At 42.6% G+C, this 26,788-nt stretch overlaps 1 protein-coding gene across 1 annotated transcript in view; it reads left to right on the forward strand.

Moving 5' to 3' along the window:
- LOC126299472 (organic cation transporter protein-like) overlaps positions 1 to 26,788 on the forward strand; it is a 382,823-nt gene that overhangs the window by 169,741 nt on the left and 186,294 nt on the right. The window contains exon 5 of the mRNA XM_049991395.1: positions 24,364 to 24,473. Within this exon, the coding sequence (XP_049847352.1) occupies positions 24,364 to 24,473 (110 nt within the window). The remainder of the gene's footprint in view (positions 1 to 24,363; positions 24,474 to 26,788) is intronic.

A 26,788-nucleotide genomic window follows, 5' to 3' on the forward strand; every position in this document is an offset into this window, starting at 1 on the left:
GACCGACACCATATTAGTCAGGTGATCGTAATGTTTCGTTCATCAGTCTATATGTCACCCCTTAAAAGTGGCCCCATCCGATTTTCGTCTGTTCTCAAAACTTAAACAACACCTCCGAGGGCTTCTCTTGCATAGTGATGAAGCTGTGTAAACAGAGGTGAAGTTGTGGCTCCACCAACAAAGTCAAACATTTTGTAGTGACGGTGTCAACAAATTGATCTCTCGTTGGGAGAAATTTCTTCGTCGCTAGGGTGACTATGTTGAGAATTAAATATGTAGACATTAAGAATAAAGCTTTAATGTGTCAATAAAGTTTGTTTTATTTAAAACGCTTTAAGATTTTTCACATGAAAAATTCGGAGGCATTAGTTTTCAGAACAGTATTTGTTCTTTTCAAAAAATTACTCTCATCGTATATAAATCAGGGCCACAATAGGATCCTGCAGCACTCAAAGTTACGTATATTTCATTTATTAAGTTTACATATTGTAGATTCGCTTACTAGCGTCTCAATGTCTGTACTGCCCACGTCAACTACGGACACATCAATTCGGAGACAAAGTTGAAGTGTAGGGCTCCCATGACTAGCTGGGTAAGTCAGTTCAAAGGCGGTGGAGGGCGACGGCATACCACATGTAATAAAACCATGCCTATTAACGTACTGTGATGATAAAACCAACTTTCAAGTTCTGACAGTTTTACCATAGCTATTTACAGGATTTCTCTGAAATGATCCACCGTTTGGGTATCTGATGCGCATAGACGATAAAACATCCTACTTCCGTTTTTGACCCCCATTGACGCTATTTTTATACAGATTACCCGTATCGAGCGTTCCACGTGTGCCACTCGAAAAGAAGATTACACTATATCTTTGTGGTGCAGTTCAATTTTCTGCAAATGCTTTAAAAAGTTAAGATTTTGGAATGGACATCTTCAGTAGACGCTGTTATAATAACTGTTTTGTACGACTTAGTTATCCTGAAAATTAAAGAAAAGGGCTCTTTCACCGGACATCTTTTGCTTTTATTCACAAAGCATACTCAGCAGATATACGATAAACATTACAGGGACTTTCTCTGCCTCGTGATGACTGGGTGTTGTGTGATGTCCTTAGGTTAGTTAGGTTTAGGTAGTTCTAAGTTCTAGGGGACTGATGACCATAGATGTTAAGTCCCATAGTGCTCAGAGCCATTTGAACCATTACAGGGACTGAATCATTTTTGTTCTTTTTATTGTTATGTTATGGAAACTAGATACCATATTTATATGATGTGCCTCTTTCCATAATCTTGCTACCGACGTAGAAAGCAGTTAACGTTACTCCTAATCGTATAGTTCTTATTCTTACCACTTTGCTGGGAATATTACCAATCGCAAGGTTTCCAGGTGTATCATCGTCTCCTACATCGCAGAACCAATAACATCGTCATTATCACCGTTTTATAAAAAAAGTCTTCAGTTTTAATTATCTTTAACTGCACTTGAAACTCATCATCCACCAGATAGCATATGAAACTCGCCACTTTAACCTCAAAAAATGTAAAGTACATGACATTAAAAAGTTATGTCGATAAGCTGAGGAACCAAAAGAAAAACTTGGTGGGCTCATATACATGTGTAACAAAACTTGTGCATTGACGCCTGACCTGGCGAAATAAATTTTCGCTAGTAGTGTTTGGCCAGCAATGGGAAGAAAGTTGGTAACGCAAAGGTGCTGGCTGATACCAGACTTTACGCCAGTGCTTTGTATTAAATTCTAAACCTCTTTGCAGTGCCTCATAAGGTGAGAGCAAGTCACACTGTTGATGGTTATCCGTCTGCTGAAGGGGAAATTAAGCTCAGAGGCTAACATGGTGTTACTCATTAGGTGTAAGCTATGTGGAGGTATCAGGTTTCATTCTCTCTTTTTTTTCTCGTCATCGTACTATACAAAAGTCAAACAGCACTACACATAATCACCGATTACCGTCACCTACCATTACAGGTACACTTAAGACATTGTTCTCATACATCGCATGTGAAGGGGCAATTTGCACAGATGAAGAAAACCCTTTGGCATCAGGTAAGTGAACAACCATTCGTGAGCTCCCAGCACACACTGTAACATGGCTCTTTATTTTCTCTTCTTTTTTATTTATTTTTTATATCGTCTATTTATTTATCAAGTTCCGTGGAACAGTGTACGCTAGTCAGAACGTAGTTTACAGAATGCCGAGTAGAACATTTATAAACAAAATAATTAATAAAACACAAAAATTTGTGTAAGAGTGTAGAAATAAATAAAACATTACAGAGAAAAGTTCTCAGCTACTGGAAGGAACCCCTGTGCAGGAAAGGAGAAGTGTGCTACAAGGAAACCTCTCAACTTAGATTTGAGCACTTGGAGTTTATCATTAAATTTCTTAGTTCTGCTGAAAGGCTACTGAAAATGAAATATGCTGAATAGTACACTTCTCAGTACAATGCTTGTTGTTGTTGTGGCCTTCATTCCAAAGACTGGTTTAATGCAGCTCCCCATGTAACTCTGTCCTGTCTTGTGCAAGCATCTCCACTGCCGGATAAATACTGCAAACTACATCCACTTGAGTCTGCTTTTTGTATTCATTTCTTTGCCTCTTTCTACAGTTTTAAATCCCCCCTTCCTCCCTGACCCAACCTCACCTCTAATACTAAATTGACGACTCCTTGATATTTCAGAACGTCCTCTATCAACCGCTTCCTTCTTTTAGTCAAGTTGTGCCCCAAGTTTTTTTTCCCCTAATTCTGTTCAGAGCCCACTCATTAGTCACGCGATCTACCCATCCAATCTTCAGCACTTTCCTGGAGCACCACATTTCAAGCGCTTCTGTTCTCAGTAACGGAGTATGGGAATAGCTACTGTAGACTCTATGATAATAGTAAAATAGCCCCAGGTATTTTTGTGACCACCCTTCTTAGTGACACGTTTCGAAAATATCATCATCAGATTGTGAAAAGAGATTTTTTTACAAAACCAGTTACAAGTTGCAAACACATTGACAGTTGTGGTATAGCCAGATATTATACATACCAATTAAGGGAACAAACACCATACAGTACACTGTGTCAACTCTAAGGGTGCCATATTGAACAGAAACTGAATATATGTGGCTGGAGAGCCACGCAAGAAAACTAGAATGGCTGTTAGATGGCAGCATATCATACACAAGAGAAATAAACGAATGCCAAAAACGCATACAGAAAGGCAGTAATCAGAAGTATAACGGTAAAACAAAACCAATCATGTACATATAGTTTTATGCCTTGTAGTAAAAATTACAGTTAACTTAATAAAAAGGCATAAAGTGCCTAGAGGCAGGACCAGTCAGAAACGTTCATTTAGGTTCACGGGCTAGGTCTTGGAAAGGCAAGAAACATAATGACAGGAATATTGTGTGTACGTACATATTACTATACAACCATAAAATGACACCAAACAATAATGGGTGTACACGAAAATATCATAATGTATATAAAAAGATAAACAAAGTTTCAGGTTTCGTAACCCTATCATCATACAACTGTATGCAGACCATAGCAAAAATGAAACATATGAAACAAAGAGTACACCTCATAGATATAACATGAAATGAACTGTTGAACTGGCCTGTTGTCAGTGGCCTTTTGCTGTAGTAATTACATGAAAGTAGTGTACAACGTGAGCCTTTCACTATACATTCTGCTTACGAAGTACAGTTTGTAGCAATATCTATCGTTTGTTGTGCAATTGAAAATTGCGCTATCCAAGCTCAAGTGTGCAAAGTATGTAGTAAAATGGTCCAGTTCGTTGGGAGGGGTTGTACAATACTTAAGGAGAGGTGTGCACTTTGGTACAATGCTTAAGGAAGTGTCATCGAAGCGCATATCGTTTTCCCGTCTAGTGTCCATCGAATGAATGTTGAAATTCCTTCTGAAAGAGCGAATATTAGCAATAAAAAGTCTCATGATGCAACATTTGTGCAGGGATGGAGGAGTTACACTGATTGACAGTTACTAAGGAACACCTGGAACTTGCTAAGGAACAACTGCCAGCTGCTACAAAAAACATCCTAAAACATCCTAACACTGACAGTAAAAAGAAATGTGGAGGGCGGAACGTGTTAATTGCAACGAACTCTCGGTATGTATTCCACAGTTCGCGCAGTAAGGTGTTTGACAATGATTGTTGAGGAAGCAAGTAGTGCGACGTTCCGTGAGGTAAGGCAACATGTCTGCAAGACATTATTTTGGTGCCGACAAGCAGTTAGGCGGCTCGTAGCCAGCCAAAGTGTCACTACTGTGACCGCAGAAATAGGCATGTCCAAACGTAGCGATTAAAAAAGGTCGCTGAAGGTGGAAATTCCATGCAAAAGCATGCCGGTGTTCGAAGACGGACGACCACAATGCAAGACGAGGGATAAGTAGCCCAAGTGTCGAAAAGGGACAGGCATCTTATTCCTCGGCAGATCGCTGGATATCACGCAATCACTAACGATACACGTATTTCTGCCAGGACGTTTTCGCGGCGATTAAATCAGGCTGGTTTGTATGCTCGGAAGCGTGTTAAATGCATCCCACTTCCACAACGTCTTCGTTGAAAAAAGGTTCGTTGATGTGGGGAGCATGTTGGTTGGGGTCAGAAACAGTGGTCCAAAATGATGCTCTCCGACGAATACCGCTTCACTGTGGCAAGTAACTGTGGCCACCAGTTAGTGTGGGTAGAGGGGGGAACACGTTACACACCACGGAACATTCATGAATGTCATGGCGTTATGGTGTGGGCAGGCATTATGCGAACACCGCTGAATACGTTTGCGCGAGGTACTGCTACAGCACAGCAGTATTGCAGAAAGATTCTTCTGGATCATGTCCGTCTGTTTAGGAGTGCAGTAGATCCCTACTTTCTGTTTGTGGCCCACACAGGACGATTAGGGGTCGGACACTCTAGAGTGAAGATACTGAAAGTGTGGGAATGCCCTGCATACTACCTGGACCAAATCACCGAAAATAATGCCTGGGAGTCCCTTGGCAGGTGTGTTTCTCAGCGAACACCCCCTCCCCAGACCGCTTAAGAACTCAAAACTGCCACGAGAGAGGAGTGGAACAATGTCCCGCAAGGACCCCTGAACAGCTTGTTAGTCAGCACGAAAAGCTGCTCCTGATATGCATTAGTACTCGAGGAGAAGTAGTTCTATACTGAGAGCCCGATATCAACCTTTATGGCCGGCCGCTGTGACCGAGCGGTTCTAGGCGCTTCAGTCCAGAACCGCGCTGATGCTACGGTCGCAGGTTCGAATCCTGCCTCGGGCATGGATGTGTGTGATGTCCTTAGGTTAGTTAGGTTTAAGTTGTTCTAAGCCTAGGGGACTGATGACCTCAGATGTTAAGTCCCATAGTGCTTAGAGGCAGACCTGTATCGACCATGAAAGTTATTTATGTCTATTATCCTGCTTTCCTAAGTTGTGAAATTTGTACCATTTCTCGTTATGAACATACCACTTTACCCCTCTTACGTATGTACTGTGTTTCATGAGGTTCGTTATTGCCTGTGATTATTCTTGTCCAACAATGTCACTTTTCCGTAGCAACTGTGAAGCAGTATAGAATTCCGAGCGGAAAGACGTTGACGCGAAGTTCGTCAACTGTCCTTTCTGAGCTAATAAAATCCTTGTTGAGTGCGCAGAATTTCCCCAAAATTGTAATACTATACGAGTTAATTGAGTGTAAGTACGAAAAGTAAACACGCCTACACATTTCAGTGTCAGAGACAAGCGATATCTTCCTTATAGTGAAAATAGCAACGTTTACTTTCAGCATAAGATCTTGAACGTGATACACCCACGAAATTTTTTATCCACCCTCAGTCCTTAAAATATTAAATGGTCGGCTTCTCTGACTGACTGATCACCCTGGGACGATGAAATTCTGCTTTTACGTTAGTTTCAGGGCAGAAACTGCACGCATTACTTTTTTTGTTACAATCTGCTGAAAGCCAAGCGCTAATATTGACTATCCCGTAGCTACATCATTTATGTGACGTTCCACGTCTTTCATTATAACACTTGTCATCTGCAAAAAGAAAAATTTTTGAGTCTTCTGTTATGTTTATTGGCATATCATCGTAAGAAATTTTGGTCTTATGTCAAAGCGGTAGGTGGATCAAAACAAAATGTCCAGACACTCTGTGACCAAAATGGTACTGAAACAGAGGATGACAGACTAAAGGCCGAAATACTAAATGTCTTTTTCCAAGGCTGTTTCACAGAGGAAGACTGCACTGTAGTTCCTTCTCTAGATTGTCGCACAGATGACAAAATGGTAGATATCGAAATAGACGACAGAGGGATAGAGAAACAATTAAAGTCGCTCAAAAGAGGAAAGGCCGCTGGACCTGATGAGATACAAGTTCGATTTTACACAGAGTACGCGAAGGAACTTGCCCCCCCCCCCCCCCCCTTCTTGCAGCGGTGTACCGTAGGTCTCTAGAAGAGCGTAGCGTTCCAAAGGATTGGAAAAGGGCACAGGTCATCCCCGTTTTCAAGAAGAGACGTCGAACAGATGTGCAGAACTATAGACCTATATCTCTAACGTCGATCAGTTGCAGAATTTTTGAACACGTATTATGTTCGTGATTAATGACTTTTCTGGAGACTAGAAATCTACTCTGTAGGAATCAGCATGGGTTTCGAAAAAGACGATCGTGTGAAACCCAACTCGCGCTATTCGTCTACGAGACTCAGAGGGCCATAGACACGGGTTCACAGGTAGATGCCGTGTTTCTTGATTTCCGCAAGGCGTTCGATACAGTTCCCCACAGTCGTTTAATGAACAAAGTAAGAGCATAAGGACTATCAGACCAATTGTGTGATTGGATTGAAGAGTTCCTAGATAGCAGAACGCAGCATGTCATTCTCAATGGAGAGAAGTCTTCCGAAGTAAGAGTGGTTTCAGGTGTGCCGCAGGGGAGTGTCATAGTACCGTTGCTATTCACAATATACATAAATGGCTTTGTGGATGACATCGGAAGCTCACTGAGGCTTTTTGCGGATGATGCTGTGTTGTATTGAGAGGTTGTAACAATGAAAAATTGTACTGAAATGCAGGATGATCTGCAGTGAATTGACGCATGGTGCACGGAATGGCAATTGAATCTTAATGTAGACAAGTGTAATGTGCTGCGAATACATAGAAAGAAAGATCCTTTATCATTTAGCTACAATATAGCAGGTCAGCAACTGGAAGCAGTTCATTCCACAAATTATCTGGGAGTAGGCGTTAGGAGCGATTTAAAATGGAATGATCATATAAAGCTAATGGTCGGTAAAGCAGATACCAGACTGAGATTCATTGGAAGAATCCTAAGGAAATGCAGTCCAAAAAAAAGAAGTAGGTTAAAGTACGCTTGTCGCCAACTACTTGAATACTGCTCAGCAGTGTGGGATCCGTACCAGATAGGGTTGATAGAAGAGATAGAGAAGATCCAACGGAGAGCAGCGCGCTTCGATACAGGATCATTTAGTAATCGCAAAAGCGTTACGGAGATGATAGATAAACTCCAGTGGAAGATTCTGCTGGAGAGACGCTCAGATCGGTAAGGGCTTTTGTTGAAGTTTCGAGAACATACATTCACCGGGGAGTCAAGCAGTATATTGCTTCCTCCTACGTATATCTCGCGAAGAGACCATGAGGATAAAATCAGAGAGATTAGAGCCCACACAGAGGCATACCGACAATCCTTCTTTCCACGAACAATACGAGACTGGAATAAAAGGGAGAACCGATAGAGGTACTCAAGGTACCCACCGCTACACACCGTCAGGTGGCTTGCGGAGTATGGATGTAGATGTAGCTATATACACTACTGGCCATTAAAATTGCTACACCATGAAGATGACGTGAAACACACGCGAAATTTAACCGACAGGAAGAAGATGCGGTGATATGCAAATGATTAGCTTCTCAGAGCATTCACACAAGGTTGGCGCCGGTGGCGACACCTACAACGTGCTGTCATGAGGAAAGTTTTCAAGCGATTTCTCATACACAAATAGCAATTGACCGGCATTGCTTGGTGAAACGTTGTTGTGATGTCTCGTGTAGGCAGGAGAAATACGTACCACCACGTTTCCGACTTTGATAAAGGTCGGATTGTAGCCTATTGCGATTGCGGTTTATCGTATCGCGACATTGCTGCACGCGTTGATCGAGATCCAATGACTGTTAGCAGAATATGGAATCGGTGGGTTCAGGATTCAGGTGGGTAATAAGGAACGCCGTGCTGGATTCCAACGGCCTCGTATCACTAGCAGTCGAGATGACAGGCATCTTATCCGCATGGCTGTAACGGATCGTGCAGCCACGTCTCGATCCCTGAGTCAACAGATGGGGACGTTTGCAAGACCACAACCATCTGCACGAACATTTCGACGACGTTTGCAGCAGCATGGACTATCAGCTCGGAGGCCATGGTTGCGGTTACCCTTGACGCTGCATCACAGACAGGAGCGCCTGCGATGGTGTACTCAACGATGAACCTAGGTGCACGAATGGCAAAACGTCATTTTTTCGGATAAATCCAGGTTCTTTTTATAGCATCATGATGGTCGCATCCGTGTTTGGCGACATCGCGTTGTATTCGTCATCGCCATACTGGCGTGATTGTATGGAGTGCCATTGTTTACACGTCTCGGTCTCCTGTTGTTCGCATTGACGGCACTTTGAACCGTAACAGATGTGTTACGACCCGTGGCTCTAACCTTCATTCGATACCTGCGAAACCCTACACTTCAGCAGGATAATGCACTATCGCATGTTTCAGGTCCTGTACGGGCCTCTCTGGATACAGAAAATGTTCGACTGCTGCCCTGACCAGAACATTCTCGAGATCTCTCACCAATTGAAAACGTCTGGTCAATGGTGGCCGAGCAACTTTCTCGTCACAATACGCCAGTCACTACTCTTGATGAACTGTGGTATCGTGTTGAAGCTGCATGGGTAGCTGTACCTGTACACACCATCCAAGCTCTGTTTGACTCCATTCCCAGGCGTATCAAGGCCTTTATTACGGCCAGAGGTGGTTGTTCTGGGTACTTATTAGTCAGGATCTATGCACCCAAATTGTGTGAAAATGTTATCACATGTCAGTCTAGTATTATGTATTTGTCCAATGAATACCCGTTTATCATCTGCATTTCTTCTTGGTGTAGCAGTTTTAATGGCCAGTAGTGTATCAACGAAAGCAAAGTATCCAGAACGGAAATGTGTGGTATCCTTCCCCCTTTTTTACATTACTTCAATCAGATTGAAACCTTTTCCCCTGTTTCTTGACACTAGAGGACAACTTTCTATTTACTACTTTGTGTTTGTGTAGCAAAAAGCAATCCATCAAATAATAATACAAACTGTCAAAGATATACTGAACTCACCGGACAAAAAGTTAGTTATTCCAGTGCGCACGTACAGGTGAATCGTTTAGCCTTTACAGATGACGCGATGATCGAGTCACGTGTTGAACTATCAGAGCCTGCTGCTATGTGAGTATAAGGAAGTGAGACATTCATGTTTCAAGCGGAAATTGTACGTAAATATGGATAACTGTAAGGAGGTGACAGAGTGTCGAAAAGGGGCAATCCCCTTTGGCCGGGCCCGTCGCCATACGGTATGTGAAGTTGCTGGATTTATTGGTGTTTTTCGGTGGACTGTTCAAAGTATCTACAAGCAGTGGCCACGAAGAAAGATGTCAGCAGTGTGGTCGGAAACAGATCCTCACTGAGATGGACCAGAGACATGTCTCACGGCTTGTGGATCAAAATCGCTTCCGAACCCGTCAGGAACTGCTGCGGGCAGTGAATAAAGGTCCACCTGCATCTGTTAGCTACAGAATATTGCGACGGGACTGCATGCAATTAACATTTGGAGTCGGTCGCCTCGCAAGAAGCCATTGCTGCCACTGCCTCATAAAGATGCGCGTCTTCAGTGTGCTAGAAATCATCTAACGTGGACAATAGCTGACTGGCGTAACGTGAAGTCGTCTATTTCAAATGACTCACGTCGTCGAGTGCACAGAAGACCAAATGAAGCATTTCATCCCAAATGGGTGCAAGGTCAAGTTGAAGCCGGAGGTGATTCTGTAATAAATTGGGAGTGTTTTTCTTATCATATGTTGGACCCGCTCACTGAGGTGACCAGTGACACGAGCCTGCATCTTTAAACATTCTGAATGATTAAGTGTTGCCTTTCAGCCAATATCAGCGTGATGAGTATGCTATTGATGCCCCTAGTTTTCCAGACGACAACAGCAGAGTTCATCGGACTGGAAGAATATGTGACTCGGTTTGTGAACACGACACCATCCTATTACATCTCGACTGGCCTGCAAAACCACCTGACTTGAGCCCCATACAAAATCTGTGGGGGATGTTGGAACAGAGGGTAGAATCCCCAAATGAGCATCCCTGCAATTTGATGATACTGCGCGATCAAATTCTAAGCGAGGGGCTTAATCTGAATGTGACGTAACTACACAACCTTATGGACTCACTTCCTGAGTCCAGGTGGTTATCAAGCCAGGGACGGAATTACACCCTATTAAATGATACTTGTAATGAGATTTCTAGGGCTGACTAACTTTTTGTCCGATCAGCTTACTAAACGTCCATACAGAAAATACATTATCTCCGAACTCTATATCAGATAATCAACTAGAGTTTATGTACGTTTCTGGCGCTTATTGAGAAGTAATATGCACTATCAGTCTTTGTAACTGATCTAGCGCACTTATCAGTTGAAGTGCTGAGGTATTTCACGCTCAAAAATACAACATTTGGGTGTTGGTGGCGCGGTGGTATGAATGGAAGCACGCATACAGAGATTACGCAAGGGCACTGGTTACGTGTCAGTGGCGTAGCCTTGTCACACGGCGGCATTCCCACGGCACTCTCCTTATATAAAGCTTTCCATCAATTGCGCAACACCCCGCGATCAAGATCATGGCCAGTCAACAGCTGTTCTGTGGAGACCACGTGGTCTCTTTCAACTGGCATTCTGTGAACAGCCCTTGTGTTAACATTTCGTTGCGAGGTATGATTTGCGTTTTCCTGGTGCGAAAAGATTACTCACTATAGTACGAGTATCTTGACATTAACAGATTAGCGCACTGGACAAAGAAGTAGACACCCCTAGAAGATTTCACCCTAATACCGTGTAACAGGGCCTCTAACTTTGATGATCTTAATTCGACGAGGAAGAAGGTTCACAATTTTCTTCATGGATGCCATATGCAGGTGAAGGCCCGTATCCCCTAAAGCTACCAAACTGTGCCGAGGTTGACCACTACGTCTCATCCGTTGTTCCAAGTAGTTCAGACATTTTCTACGGGATAAGATCGGACGACTGAGCAGGCCAGTCGAGTTGCAGTAGGGTTCCTGAGAGTTTCTAAAACCAGGAGCGTATTCGGATAGCCATGGTAAAGCAGCTGTTGTCATGTTGGGGGACGGAACTGTCTACAACGCATTAATCTTGAAGATATAGAAGAAAGAGCAACATTTTCTCACCGAGAATGATGGAATAAACATCGTGGTTTATGTTCACGGTGACCCAAACGAGTGAACTCAAGTGATAATACGACGAATACCTCCAAAACCTCACGGAACCATCTCTGGCAGGAACTAAACCATTCACACACTGCCGGCCTGTGTGGCAGTACTTTCTAGGGCCATTGCATGATACCAAACTTGATGTTTGGTGCGCAATGTCTGGTTTCCTTATCGTCACCCGATTCTTTAACCAAAATGTTAATACTAACCAGTACGTCAAGAAACTGTTGAATACGTGTGTGAATCACCTTACAGGCGATGGACGGCTGTATGGATATTTTTAGCTAATCCGCGCAACAGAACACACTGCCTTGACACTCTTATCAAGACTGAATGCGGTTCTCGGCGAGGAGAGAACAATCAGCAGAGGCAGTACAATCTCCTGAGCACCTCGATAGCTGACCGCTGTGGCCGAGCGCTTCCAGGCGCTTCAGTCTGGAACCGCGCTACCGCTACGGTCGCAGGTTCGAATCCTGCCTCGGGCATGGATGTGTGTGATGTCCTTAGGTTAGTTAGGTTTAAGTAGTTCTAAGTTATAGGGGACTGATGACCTCAGGTGATAAGTCCCATAGTGTGGCTAAAATTCCTTATTGGCCTGTCGGTGCACTCGAAGCCTTGCATCTTTTGAAAAAGAGGCAAAATCAAGACACATAGGATCTCACTATACGCTTCCAGTTAGCCACTGACCATTGTCTTTGTTTTTTAGCCCTTAAGTGCGCCAGAGATAATGGCCTTATACAAGGAATATCTCTCCAAATGTCCATATTATGCATTTCCCTTCACCATGTTCGCTCTGAAACTATAAGGGGCGATCGGAAAGTTTCCGTTTGAGTGCGTTGCTACAGCGTATATGCAACATAGCACGACTCCGCTGCGGGTACATAAGAACCGATATGTATACCAGGACTAGTGCAGCATTTGTGTCTTTTCGACGTGCGTGGGGTAAATGCAGAAACGTGAACTACGGCAACATTATTACAAAATGCGTCCAAGAGGACCAACGTGCTGTAATTTTTTCTTGGCTGCCAAAGGGAAAACATCAGTACATATAATCGGAGAATGAAGCATATGTAACTACGGCACACAATTAAGGCGAAACGTGTGTGAAAACTGTGACAAGGAATGCTGCTGCTTCACGGTAGCCCACGTCCCCAATTTCGCAAATGTCGTAACGCAGAAGTTACGCTAGCTCAAGTGGGAGACACACGAGGACCTGCCCTGTAATTTCATCTCTCCCCATGCGATTATCACGCCTTCGATCCCTTAAAAAAGAAGGCCTTATAGAGTCGACTATTCCTGTCGGACGAAGATGTGTAGCAGGCAATTACGGACGCCTTTACGCAGCAGGACTCGGTGTTTTATATGACGCATCTTCAACCTGGTGCGTCGGTGGGATGATTGCCTCAGTGCTCACGGCCATTCTGCCTGATTGCAATAGCGATTCTGGACTGTACGGCTTCCTAAAGGAAGCTTCTTCATTGCCCCATGTGGTTGAGATGGACTTGCGTTTATTGACGGTAGCAACTGCTGTCGGATTTGAAGCCGACTGTTATAGATTGGGATCGAAACTTGGCTGTGGTGCTTCTCGGTTAGGATCTTTTTACGATTGTCCTTCTTACACCTTGTTCCATGAGTGCGAGTGGTGCACCATTCCTTGTAGACAAGTTGATGTTGATATACCAACAAATCGTGCAGTTGTATTCACGGTGTGGTCGTATTCAAATCCAAACATTATAGTTCCTTTCTGCCATTCTGTCACGTCCCCCTGTCGACCCATCTTATTGCACAGATCTCATGAAGCTCACATACGAGTATACAGCACGTAATTGCAACGACTTAGGTCTGTAGTAGACGGTCACGTGACGGCCTGGCACCAGTTCTACACCACATATACCGCTCCAAAGCAGCCATTGGGCTCTTTTAAGGTGTGTGATGAGATGACATTTTCAGTTATTCATTCTGCGTATACGAGGTACGTCCCCAAAGTAAGTTCCGTTTCGTTATATAAAACAAACGTGTACAGATACAGAAAAAATATTCATTGTACAAAACTGTACAGCGGTTAAACTACTTTTCTACATAGCTTCGAAATTTTGCAGGCACTTGTCATAGCGTGGCACACGTTTTTGTATGCCTTCTTCATAGGAGGTTGCCGCCTGTGTATTCAACCATGTGGTAACATGTTCTTTCAGCTCGTCATCATCGTTAAAGTGTTGACCACCAAGGACAGATTTTAGGTGTAAGAAGAGATGAAAGTCGCTAGGAGCGAGGTCCAGGCTGCACGGAGGATGATCAAACGCGTCCCATTGAAATTGCGGTAAGAGTTGGCTCTGAGCACTATGGGATTCAACAGCTGAGGTCATCAGTCCCCTAGAACTTAGAACTACTTAAACCTAACTAACCTAAGGACATCACACACACCCATGCCCGAGGCAGGATTCGAACCTGCGACCGTAGCGGTCACGCGGTTCCAAACTGAAGCGTCTTGAACAGCTCGACCACAGCGGCCGGCGGATAAAGTACCTGGCACGACATATAAATTGATAGTTTTTAAGTCTACAACACTCAAAGGAATAAAAAGGATAAAGTACTGCTGAGAATGCATTGTGAATAAAAGAAAACGCATCCGATGAAATGCTTCTTTAGTTTGCAGACTAACTAAGGTCTAAAAATGTTATTATAACAGCTGTTTTTTAAACATTTACGGAAAATTAAACCACAAAGACGCAGTATGATCTCTTTCCCGCTTGTCACAGGTGAAACGCTCAATACAGACCGTATGGCTAAACATCAGCATCAAAGAAAAACGTAGAAAAATTTAAGTTAATGTAGATGGGTAGGAAAAATAATAGCGTAATGTTCTAACACGGCATTAGTGGGGTCATTGCTTGACACAGTGAAGTCTGTAACAAGTTTCGTTGTGGGAACTGTTATAGGTATCTCGCATTGAAGTGTGCGCTAAATTTCGAGCTTCTGTAAAAGATTGGGGATTTTGCGTCTGTTTAAATTTTGCATGTGTGTTTCATTGTTTCTGCAACAGTGTTCTAACCCGTTTTGTGTACCAAGGAGGATCAGCTCCGTCGTTTGTTAATTTATTTCCTATAAATCTCTCAATTGCTGCCGATACCATTTCTTTAAATTTAAGCCACATCTGGTCAACACTTATTTTATTAATTTAGAATGAGTGGAGATTGTCTTTCGGAAAGGAGTCAAGCGAATTTTTACCTGCCTTTTTGAACAGGTATATTTTTCGCTTATTTTTCGAGGATTTGGGGAAAACAATATTCAATCTCGCTAAGACAACCCTGTGTTCAACAATCCCTGAATCGGTTTTCATGCTCGTTATTCACTCAGGATTATTTGTTGCTAAGAGGTCAAGTGTGTTTTCGCAACCGTTAAATATCTAGGGGCACGTTACAAAGCGATATACAAAACGAGCACGTACGGACGGTAATAAAGAAACTGAATGGTCGACCTCGTTTTATTGGGAGAATAGGCAAGTGTGGTTCATCCATAAGGGAGACCGCGAATAAAACATTAGTGCGATCCATTCTTGGGCACTGCTCGAGCGCGTGGGATTAAGGAATACATCTAAGCAATTCAGAGGCAGGCTCCTAGATTTGTTATCGGTAGGTTCGATCAACACGCGATTAGTAGGAGATACTTGACGCACTCAAGTGGGCATCCCTGGAGAGAAGACGTTGTTTTCGCGGACCATTATTGACAAAATTTAGAGAACCAGCAACTGAATCTCACTGCAGAATGATTCTACTGCCACCAACGTACATTTCTCGTAGGGACGACGAAGATAAGAGAAATTAGGACTCATACAGATACATATAGACAATCGTTTTTCCCTTTCCTTATTTGAGAGCAGAACAGGAAACGGTATGACTAGTAGTGGTACAGGGTACCGTCCACCGCGCAGCATACTGTGCTTTGTGAAGTATTTGTATGTACGTAGTTGGATGTATGTAAAACCAGGAGCAATAGCAAATAAAGAAATTTTATTTATTACACGTGTGGAGTATAGCAGGAAGAGTACGTGATTAAATCTGTAGGTGAATTGAGGGTAAATATGGTGCGAAATTCAGTACATACAGCAATAATGGACTAAGGGGCTGGGCATCGAATCAAACTGAACTTGGATGACGGACGCAAGTAACTCACTTCATGCTGCTTTTACTCCTTGCCAGAGTCATCTGTGCTACTGGATGGCGAGTAGTGATGTGCTGTTCATGACCAGATGTTTTCAATGAGTGGGACATCCGAGAAGGTGATGGCCAAGACAACACTCGGAATCCCTCTGGATTGATTATTTCGCAAAAGAATGCAGTGACCGCCACATCCCTCGAACCACAATACTCTTGTTTTAGACAATGAATGTTCGTGGAAGCCATGTAAACAGCAAAAAGGATGCAATTATTTTCAGTTTCCCGATTTTTTATTTCTTGCGGGATTTTTTCGTGTTTCATAATGACACATGATGAAGTTCTATCGATAAAAACTGTATTTTAGTTGTTTTGTTTTTATGTTTGTGTTTCTCTATCTCAACAGGAAGAAACCTAAATAATCGTTGCATCTCAGTATGGCTAAGCCAATAATTGGTTCCTTCATCTAAAACACATAGTGAAAGCTTCACTTCTACAGAAATGTTCAGTAGCCAGTAACTATTCAGAATTGTTATTGTGGGCTTCATTTCGAAGACTGGTTTCATGAAGCTTGCAAGATGACCATATCTTCGAAGACCTTCGATGTCACCTCACATTTCTATTAATTGACAAATAACTAAAAGTGTTGCGTGGATAAATAAATCCACCTTGAACTCAATTCAGTTTTATACGGAAGTTTGAAAGACAACGGGAAACCACCACTGGAATCACTTCCCTAGACGCTCATGCGTGGTTCTAGGCGCTACAGTCTGGAACCGCGCGACCGCTACGGTCGCAGGTTCGAATCCTGCCTCGGGCATGGATGTGTGTGATGTCCTTAGGTTAGTTAGGTTTAAGTAGTTCTAAGTTCTAGGGGACTGATGACCTCAGCAGTTAAGTCCCATAGTTCTAAGAGCCATTTGAACCATTTTTGAACGCTCGTGCGGTGGACCTTTCTGACGAGGCTTCCCTCATGACGAGACCTGCCGTAAAGGCAGAACACAAAGTTTTTGATAAAAAAAGGCATCTAAGGTAAAGGAAATAGTTTGGAAGGATATTGTACTTATCAGCAAATCACACGAAACCATGCGGCGCAATTGGTTAAAAGCGTAGCGCAAAACCGCTGGAGAGGAGACGATGGGTAGCGTCAGCAGCTTCACCCCAGAACAAAGATGCTTGCGACGTCGACAGTGTTGGGCATAAGAGTGACGACGGTGGAAGACATGGGAGTGTTGTAGATACAATACAATAACTAACAGTTTCGACAGTATACTGATCCACGAGATAGCTGTGACTCTTGAATAAGAAAATTATCGAACACGTTTTAATTTAATAAAGTGATGAACAAGTGAAATAATCTGTTAGAATCGATAGTAAAGTTGAAGATCATGCCAAAACCAAACTGGAGATAATAAGTGATGACATAGACGCAATAACTGAGGGTCTATTATTTCATTTAACAATTTACCTGCGATTAAACACCGGGAAAAAGTCGACGCTCTCAAGTTGAGCTCACGATCGTCTTGAAGGTAATACAGAGCAAATTAATAATCTTGTGTAGTAGAACACTGTTTCAAGACAAAGACGTGGGAATTTCAATGATCCAGATTAAAGGTTGCATGTAGCAGATCCTCTTCCGAACATTGCATAGCTATCAGATTACATAGCGTGAAAAGATATAAAAATCCGTTGCGCCAGTAAACATTTGAAGAACTAACACTTAAAAGTTCTAAAACCGTAAAAATCCAGTAGCAGAAATGCTTTACTTGACTTCCCGTGCCTCACCTTAATCCACCGCGTGGATTCTATCCTTGTCTGGCCACCCCTGTCTCCCAAGCGAGTGCACCGCACTGTACGAGCAGGTCATACACATGATTGAGTAAGTATGGTAAGAAATACACCAATGCGATGTGGCTCTACCCTACTTTGACTAAATACACGATATCGCACCCCACAGTTCCACAATAAATAACTTTTTACTAATTCAATATATTTGTAAACTATTTTGATTTAAACGAAAAGTAGCCGGGAGTCATTAGCTGGAGACCGCCGCCTTTTCCTAACTTCATCAATGAAAGAGATACAGGCGTTCATTTTCAAAAAACTATCAAACGACAAAAATCGCGGAATAAAAACTTATAGGAAAAGGGGCTTGTGTGTTGTAATTGTAGCCGTTTGAATTACGTAACAGCCAAGTGTTGCCTCTCACCACGGAAACCTGCGCCATCGGGTAAATAAATATGCAGAGTCATCTTCGATCTTTAGCCATTACGAAATTTTAAAAACGTCAAAGAATATTTAGCGAGACCAGGCAATGCCTGCAGGGGGAGCGACTGTTAAAATTAAGTTTTTGAAAACAGCCACAGGTTGCAGTTAGTAGTTTTTATTTTCCGGTTTCGCTCTTCAAATGAACAAGAGTATCAACAGAATAAACGTTGTAATAGATACAAATTGAGATAATATGGAACACTTACCTGCCGTATTATCTTAAGACATATTTTGAAAAAACGATGACTGGAATGTATATCTGTAAAGATATTTCAAACATGTATTTTTATAATGTGTTTTGAAAGATATTTTAATTGTTAGAGATCTATTTTTTGAAAGATAAGCAGATAGGTAAAGATATGTCTATACACACACCACAGATACGTACAGAAATGTCTGTACATACGCCGATAAAAGAGGCGCCTAAAATGTAAATTTCGTTTCCTGTAGTTATAATTTATCTTTGTATACACTGTACCAGGAACGTTACAAGTACTGTTGTATAGTTAATTTAATATTTGGTGTTGTTAATGTCAGCATTTACCACTGTACTTTAAACGTAAGTTTAAGTACTATAGTACAGTCAGTTTAATCTTCAGCGCTGTTAGCCAACTTTAACCGCAATCTCAATTGTTGTCAGCCAATTTTAAACGTAAGTCACCATACTGGAAACAGAATATGTCCTTTACGTAATGTTAGTGTAAGTTTTTCTTATTCTATTTGTGGCTTTTACTGTATATTTCTGATTGAGTTCCTGCTTATTTGAAGAGCTGTTTTCAAAAACTTAGTCAAAGAAAATGTTCAGTTGGCATAAAACGTACGGCAATTAACGTTTAACTCCAATTATGTTTTAAAAAATCATCTGGTATCCATAGCGACAGTTGTACACAGCGCGACAACTTCCAATTTCAATGTAATTTTTATTCCTTAATTTATTGCCTACAGAAGAGTTACATCACTGAACTACTAAGTGAGTTTTTTTAGTAAGTACAGTTTGAAATAAAAATGAAACAAGTAGACAATGTTAATAATTTTATTTTTACATGCAAGCCTGTACTTTAATCCTGTTCTTTAATCTACTTTTCTACATGATTCCCATCAACTAATGTTGATACTTATCATATCGTACGGTCGGCTTTGGAATATCATACTCGTAAAAATCTTCCGCCTGATTAGGCAACAATAGCATAACGCACACTTCTTGACACTTGAGGAAACTCATCACATAACGTCGAAATAGGAAAGCGTCTTTTCTCTCCCACTTCCTGCGCCAAATCGTCAGTAATGACTGAAGATCACCGATGCTCATCCCTACCGCCATCATTAAAAACTCTCACCCATTTCGTACCATCACAACAATCATAGTTTTCTCCATATACTGCACTGATACGGGAATGAGATTCAGCCGCTTTCATGCCTTTAGCGCTAAGAAAACGGATCACATCGCGTATTTCACAGTCAGGGGGATTCTCAGTCGGAGGAGTGATTTCAGATACTCGGCAAACAAATGTAAACACTTCGAATATTCGCTGGAATTACGTAGAAAAGTAGACTAAAGTGCTGGCTTTTATGTAAAAATAAAATTGCTAAGAAAAGTCCACTTATTTTATTTTTATTTCAAAACGATACTTACTTGAAAGAAACCGCCTCGTAGTTCCACTGAGATATGCATTTGTGACGCAAAAAATAACATAGTTCCATTTAAATCGTGATTGGTACTGAAGTCGGACTGATTAATAACGTTACCGAAACGTGTTAGTGTATCACGTAGGGATAATTTCAAAATCTGCCACAGCAGCAGTACATATGTTTTGGCGATTATTATCGAACCAACTGGTTCGTTCTCGAGCCTGAACCATTCAGAATGGACCGAAAGTGCCTGATCTTAGTGACAACCATCTAAAATTCACAATATATGCATCACACAATGACGATAGATAAATGTCATAATTTATATCTGTTCACTATGCACATCAGAATCAGACCTCAACTACACCCTTCACACATTGAGCATTAAACGCTTCACTGGGCCGTCAATGTACTTGATGATTTGCACCTCGCCATCTTGACGAAAGTAAACATTATAAGCGCTGCATCATTTTAAATGTCAGTGTTTTATTTTGTTAGTCCCTGGTATCTGTTAATTTAGAAGACTTCAAAATTATTTCATCAATAATTTTCATTAACAGTAATTTAAAAAATGCTCAACACAATTTGTCGTATTGTCTTTTAATGATAGTTTACTCTTAGAGTGCAAGCACCTTACTGTTAATAACATGTTTATCAACATGTTACATTTTGCACATACCACACATCGTCTTTGCTGTGTTTATATACTTGATCAATTTTTAAGGAATGATATCTTTCCATCTTTGCTTAATGATAATCTTAGCGTCGTAAACAAAAATATCAAATGCATAGCACATGTGTGCTAACAATAATATGAAGTAAGCCACAATAATATATTTACAATATGTGCACAGAGTGGAATCAACAACATTTACAGGGTGAAGAAAAATTCGAGCATTCGGACATCGCGGCGCGATTCCTTACACACTGGCAATATAAAAACGTATCTCAAAATTTCGTCCTGCGCATATTTCGGGCAGTATATGGACGTTAAAGATTGGCAATCTGGCAACACCGTACTCACGTTTACGGTAAGTACCCCTGTCAAGATATAGCACAGTGCTGTGCAGGTGGTGCAGTGGATAGAGGACAGTGTTTTGGGTTAGCATGCAAGAGGTTGAGGGTTCCATTCTGGGTCATGGGGTATTTGCTAATATTAGCTAAAAGTAGTCTGTGTGGTACGGTATCTGGCGTCTTAATCGTCATACTGCGATTACAGTGGGTCAACGACAAAAGATTTGCAGCAACGTATTACGAACACAGAAAGGAAAATACGATCGTTTTCATTGGTCAGCTTTTAAAGAAACCTTTTGCATGTCGTGGACACGAATTGTTTCGCAGCACTGCATCTACTAGAGTTCAAATTTGTTTTCTGTGTACCTTTCCCCAATGGCCTCATCGATTAATACCAACTATTATTCTTGCCACGCTCTGATAATTTACAGTCCGTTAGGATCTTGTCTCGCCAGTAGGGCTAGCAGCTTTGCAAATAATTTCGATGGGACCATTGGGGGAGGCACGCAGAAAACAGGTTTGGAATCTAGCAGTTGCGGTGGCGCGAGGCAATTTGCGTCCACGACGTGCAAAAGTCTTCTTCAAAAGCTGCACAACGAAAACGATTGTTCTTTCATTTCTGTGGTCGTAGTATGCAACTGCAAATGTATTGTAGAAGACCCTGTGTAATCACTGCATGACGATTAAGAGGCCAGATACCGTACCACAGAGACTACTTTTAGCATATAAAAACAAATATGCTCGACCCAGAAACGAAACCTCGACCTCTTGCATGCCAACCGAAAACACTATCCACTGCACTGCACAACGCTTGTGTATTTGCTGACGGAGGTTGTTACCGTGCATGTGATTACAATGTTGCCAGGCTGACAATTTTTAACGCACATTTACTGCGCGAAGTTCGCGCAGGACGAAAATTTGTGAAGTCCGAGTGCACCATGTATATCAAGCTAGAAAACTAGATGGAGCACAACTCTCAACAAATCACCATACACTGGAACTTACGTAAGCGAACACAGCTACTTAGCATCACATGTAAAAAATGCAAGCACATTAGAGTATCTTTATTAATCAAACAACTTATAACGCGGCGCTAGATACCGTTGTGCAGTGTGGAACAGATGACATGCTGTTGGTCAAAATACTTGTGTAACGGAAAATAATATCCATCTGAAGTTGGGCGTGGTAGCCGGAACCGGTTGTGGTACTAAAATAAAACATTTTAAAAGTATTTGTGGCTGGTTTCGTCCTTCTCCAACAAGGTTTTTAGTTAGATGTGTAGGGCAATGCCACTCAACAATTTTGTACATGGAGTGTTTCACTGTGTAAATAAACTCAGCTGGTTCAAAAATGGTTCAAATGGCTCTGAGCACTATGGGACTCAACTGCTGTGGTTATTAGTCCCCTAGAACTTAGAACTACTTAAACCTAACTAACCTAAGGACATCACACACATCCATGCCCGAGGCAGGATTCGAACCTGCGACCGTAGCAGTCGCACGGTTCCGGACTGCGCGCCTAGAACCGCGAGACCACCGCGGCCGGCAACTCAGCTGGGAGATATTAGTCACACCCAGGAGGTCTCCTGCAAATACCGTGTCACACCGCCTCCGACCTTAATAACGTCCTCAATTTGGCGAACCAGAGGCCCCACAAATTTTCTCGGGTATGCCGTATCCAGCTGAAGCCGCCCATTAATGATTACATCCCGTAAAGCTACAAAAGTGAGAGTCTGTTGATTATTGCGTTTCACCCACTGTTGCCGGCTGAAGTGGTGCGGTTCTAGGCGCTGCAGTCTGGAACCGCGTGATCGCTACGGTCGCAGGTTCGAATCCTGCCTCGGGCATGGATGTGTGTTATGTCCTTAGGTTAGTTAGGTTTAAGTAGCTCTAAGTTCTAGGGGACTAATGACCTCAGAAGTTGAGTCCCAGAGTGCTCAGAGCCATTTGAACCATTTGTTTCACCCATTGTTCCAAATACACTGAATCGCCAAAGAAACTGGTATAGGCATGCGTATTCAAATACAGAGATATGTAAACAGGCAGAATACGGCGCTGAGGTCGGCAACGCCTATATAATACAAGTGTTTTGCGTAGTTGTTAGATCGATTACTGCTGTTACAATGGCAGGTTATCAAGATTTAGGTGAGTTCGAACGTGGTGTTATAGTCGGCTCACGAGAGATGAGACACAGCATCTCCGAGATAGCGATGAAGTGAGGATCTTCCCGTACGACCACTTCACGAGTGTACCGTGAATATCCGGAATCCGGTAAAACATCAAATCTCCCACATCGCTGCGGCCGGAAAAAGATCCTGAAAAAACGAGACCAATGACGACTGAAGAGAATCTTTCAACGTGACAAAAGTGCAACCCTTTCGCAAACTGTTGCAGACTTCAATACAGGGCCATCAACAAGTGTCAGCGTGTGAACCATTCAATTCGGAGGATTTCGGAGCTGAAGGCCCACTGGTGTATCCTTGATAACTGCACGATATTAAGCATGTGTACTAGTTTCTTTGACCCTACAGTTTAGTAGGAGACATGAGATTAAGTTCGAGTGATTTAACGGGATACGTGAGGTGTGGCAGGGACCAAAAAGGCGGGAGTGTCGACACCATAATCAAAATTAAGCTGGGGAGAAAAGGCCAGCAATTGTCACCGAGAATATTGAAATAAACGCCCTAGTTCTTTTTCCTGGTAACCTGTATGCGTCTGCCCAGGTCATAGTATATAAAAATACTCTGAAACATCACAGACCCACCTAAGACATCAACTACACCCTTGACACACTGCAGATTAAACGCCTCATAAGGCTGTCGGTGTGCTTGACGATTTGCATCTCGCTACCACCCAGAAAATAGACATTTTAAGCATTGCATCATTCTTAAAGTGGTCAGATGCTGATACGTAGGACCAAAGTACATGCCTCCAGTTACTGTCCAGTTCCTGCGTCGGTTAGCCCATTGGCGATGAGCAGCTTGATGTGCTGGTGTGAGCAATGGTCTTATGCGAGGTATCCTGTCGGGTTTGTAACATTATTGGTAAAAGCGTGACATTCGTCTCCGGCCCCTGTCGGTAAGGAACCTTTTACGACCTTAGTTCCTTGGCTGAGTTGCAACCATGTGAGTGGTACACCATTCCTTGTAGTCTCCGTTGACACATCAACAATCTGGTAACATCATTCGTGTTGTGGTCAGAGACGAAATCCTCCTCCAACTATTCTGTCACGTCTGCACGTCGACCCGTCTTAATCCACTAATCCCACACAATCGACTGGCAGTAATGTACACACACCACTGCCACGACTTACATCACCGTTGAAGGGTCAGATGATGGCCTGGTATCAGTACTACAACACCTCCAGCGTCCCAGTTCGACCAATGTGAGCCTTCAATGGTTGACTAAAATTCATATGCTGAACTTAGCTGCTAGTCTGGTGGGTGATATCCACACCCGCTTGGACGACAGGTTTCCCAGGTAGGAAGTTTGGAAGGTAGAAGACGGGGTACTGGCGGAATTAAAGCCGTGAGTCGTGCTTGGGCAGCTCAGCCCGCGAAAGGCAAAGGTTCCGAGTTCGAGTCTCGCTCCGGCACACTGTTTTAATCTGCCAGGAAGTTTCAGGTTTCCAACTACTACAATATTGACGCCTTTTACAAATTAATCGTAATGGACATATGGAAGTAACATACACTGTGTTGATTTTAGGAAATGTCGTACAAAATCACAGCAGAAGCCGCTGAGACCTCAGCCAGCGTGTTTGGCCTGCTCAAGACGCCTGTCCTGCGCCGAAGAACCTTAATCCTCATCTTCAAATCGTAAGTAATTTCCCGGTAGATAAGTTATGATATACACTACTGGCCATTAAAACTGCTACACCAAGAAGAAATGTAGACGACAAACGGATATTCATTGGACAAATACATTATACTAGAACTGGCAAGTGATTACATTTTCACGCAATTTGGGTGCATAGATCCTGAGAAATCAGTACCCAGATCAACCACCGCTCGATGCCAGCCTGTGTGGCCGTGCGGTTCTAGGCGCTCCAGTCTGGAACCGCGTGACCGCTAGGGTCGCAGGTTCGAATCCTGCCTCGGGCAAGGATGTGTGTGATGCCCTTAGGTTAGTTAGGTTTAATTAGTTCTAAGTTCTAGGCGACTGATGACCTCAGAAGTTAAGTCGCATAGTGCTCAGAGCCATTTGAACCATTTGAACCACCTCTGGCCGTAATAACAGCCTTGATACGCCTGGGCATTGAGTCAAACAGAGCTTGGATAGCGTGTACAGGTACAGCTGCCCATGCAGCTTCAACACGATACCACAGTTCATCAACAGTAGTGACTGGCGTATTTTGTAGAGCCAGTTGCTCGGCCACCATTGACAAGACGTTTTCAATTGGTGAGAGATCTGAAGAATGTGGTGGCCAGAGCAGCAGTCGAACATTTTCTGTATCCAGAAAGGCCCATGCAGGACCTGTAACATGCGGTTGTGCACTATCCTGCTGAAATGTAGGGTTTCGCAGGGATCGAATGAAGTGTAGAGCCACGGGTCGTAACACATCTGGAATGTAATGTCCACTGTTCAAAGTGCCGTCAATGCGAACAAGAGGTGACCGAGACGTGTAACCAATGGCACCCCATACCATGACGCCGAGTGATACGTCAGTATGGCGATGACGAATACACGCTTCCAATGTGCGTTCACCGCAATGTCGCCAAACACGGATGCGACCATTATGATGCTGTAAACAGAACCTGGATTCATCGGAAAATGACGTTTTGTCATTAGTGCACCCAGGTTCGTCGTTGAGTACACCATCGCAGGTGCTCCTGTCTGTGATACAGCGTCAAGGATAACCGCAGCCATGGTCTCCGAGCTGATAGTCCATGCTGCTGCAAACATCGTCGAACTGTTCGTGCAGATGGTTGTTGTCTTACAAACGTTCCCCTCGGTTGACTCAGGGATCGAGACGTGGCTACACGATCCGTTACAGCCATGCGGATAAGATGCCTATCATCTCGACTGCTAGTGATACGAGGCCGTTGGGGTGCAGCATGGCGTTCCGTATTACCCTCCTGAACCCATCGATTCCATATTCTGCCAACAGTCATTGGATCTCGACCAAGGCGAGCACCAATGTCGCCATACGATAAACCGTTATCACGATAGGCTTCAATCCGATCTTTATCAAAGTCGGAAACGTGATGGTACGCATTTCTCCTCCTTATATGAGGCATCACAACAACGTTTCACCAGACAACTCCGGCCAACTGTTGTTTGTGTATGAGAAATCGGTTGGAAACTTTCCTCATGTCAACACGTTGTAGGTGTTGCCACCGGCGCCAACCTTGTTGAATGCTCTGAAAAGCTAATCATTTGCATATCACAGCATCTTCTTCCTGTCAGTTATATTTCGCGTTTGTAGCACGTCATCTTCGTGGTGTAGCAATTTTAATGGTCAATACTGTAATTTTTATCTTACGAGGAGAACTATTGTAGATTTATATCACCCTATTTATAATAGTACTTTTACAAGGCAATGTCACTATTGATTGAAGATGGTACTGAGCTTTCCTTTTTGCCTTATAACATGTTCAGGAGATTGCCAGTAGTGTATATTTCTCATCACATATATATATATATATATATATATATATATATATATATATATATATATATATATATATATATATATAGAATTCATTAATTCTATGTCCATTTAATTGCAAAACGACAAACATTATGCACATTCATTTTCGAGTTTATCTTGTTGCTGATGATAGTTCACTGTACCCAGTTTTTGGAAGCCTTCCTCAGGTATCCCTAGTTATTCAAATATGCATGCTCTTTATTACACAATTCCTGCAGCCACAAATCTGGGTAGGGCAGAGAATGAGTTACTATAATAGTTCAGTGATAGGGTAGTTCTCGTCAGAATCGATAGCAAACCAGCACCGATAATGATGAGCCGGGTATACATACGACGTCGCAAGACGAAGATGAAAAGACAGAGAAATAATAGGGCAGTCAATTGTAGAAAAACCTAGTTACCACCAAAAATGTTACAACATTCATAGATATAAAATGCAACACATATTATATTTAAAACAATTGATTTACAGAAGCATGT

Source organism: Schistocerca gregaria, chromosome X, assembly GCF_023897955.1.
Source record: "Schistocerca gregaria isolate iqSchGreg1 chromosome X, iqSchGreg1.2, whole genome shotgun sequence".
Classification (NCBI taxonomy): Eukaryota; Metazoa; Arthropoda; class Insecta; order Orthoptera; family Acrididae; genus Schistocerca; species Schistocerca gregaria.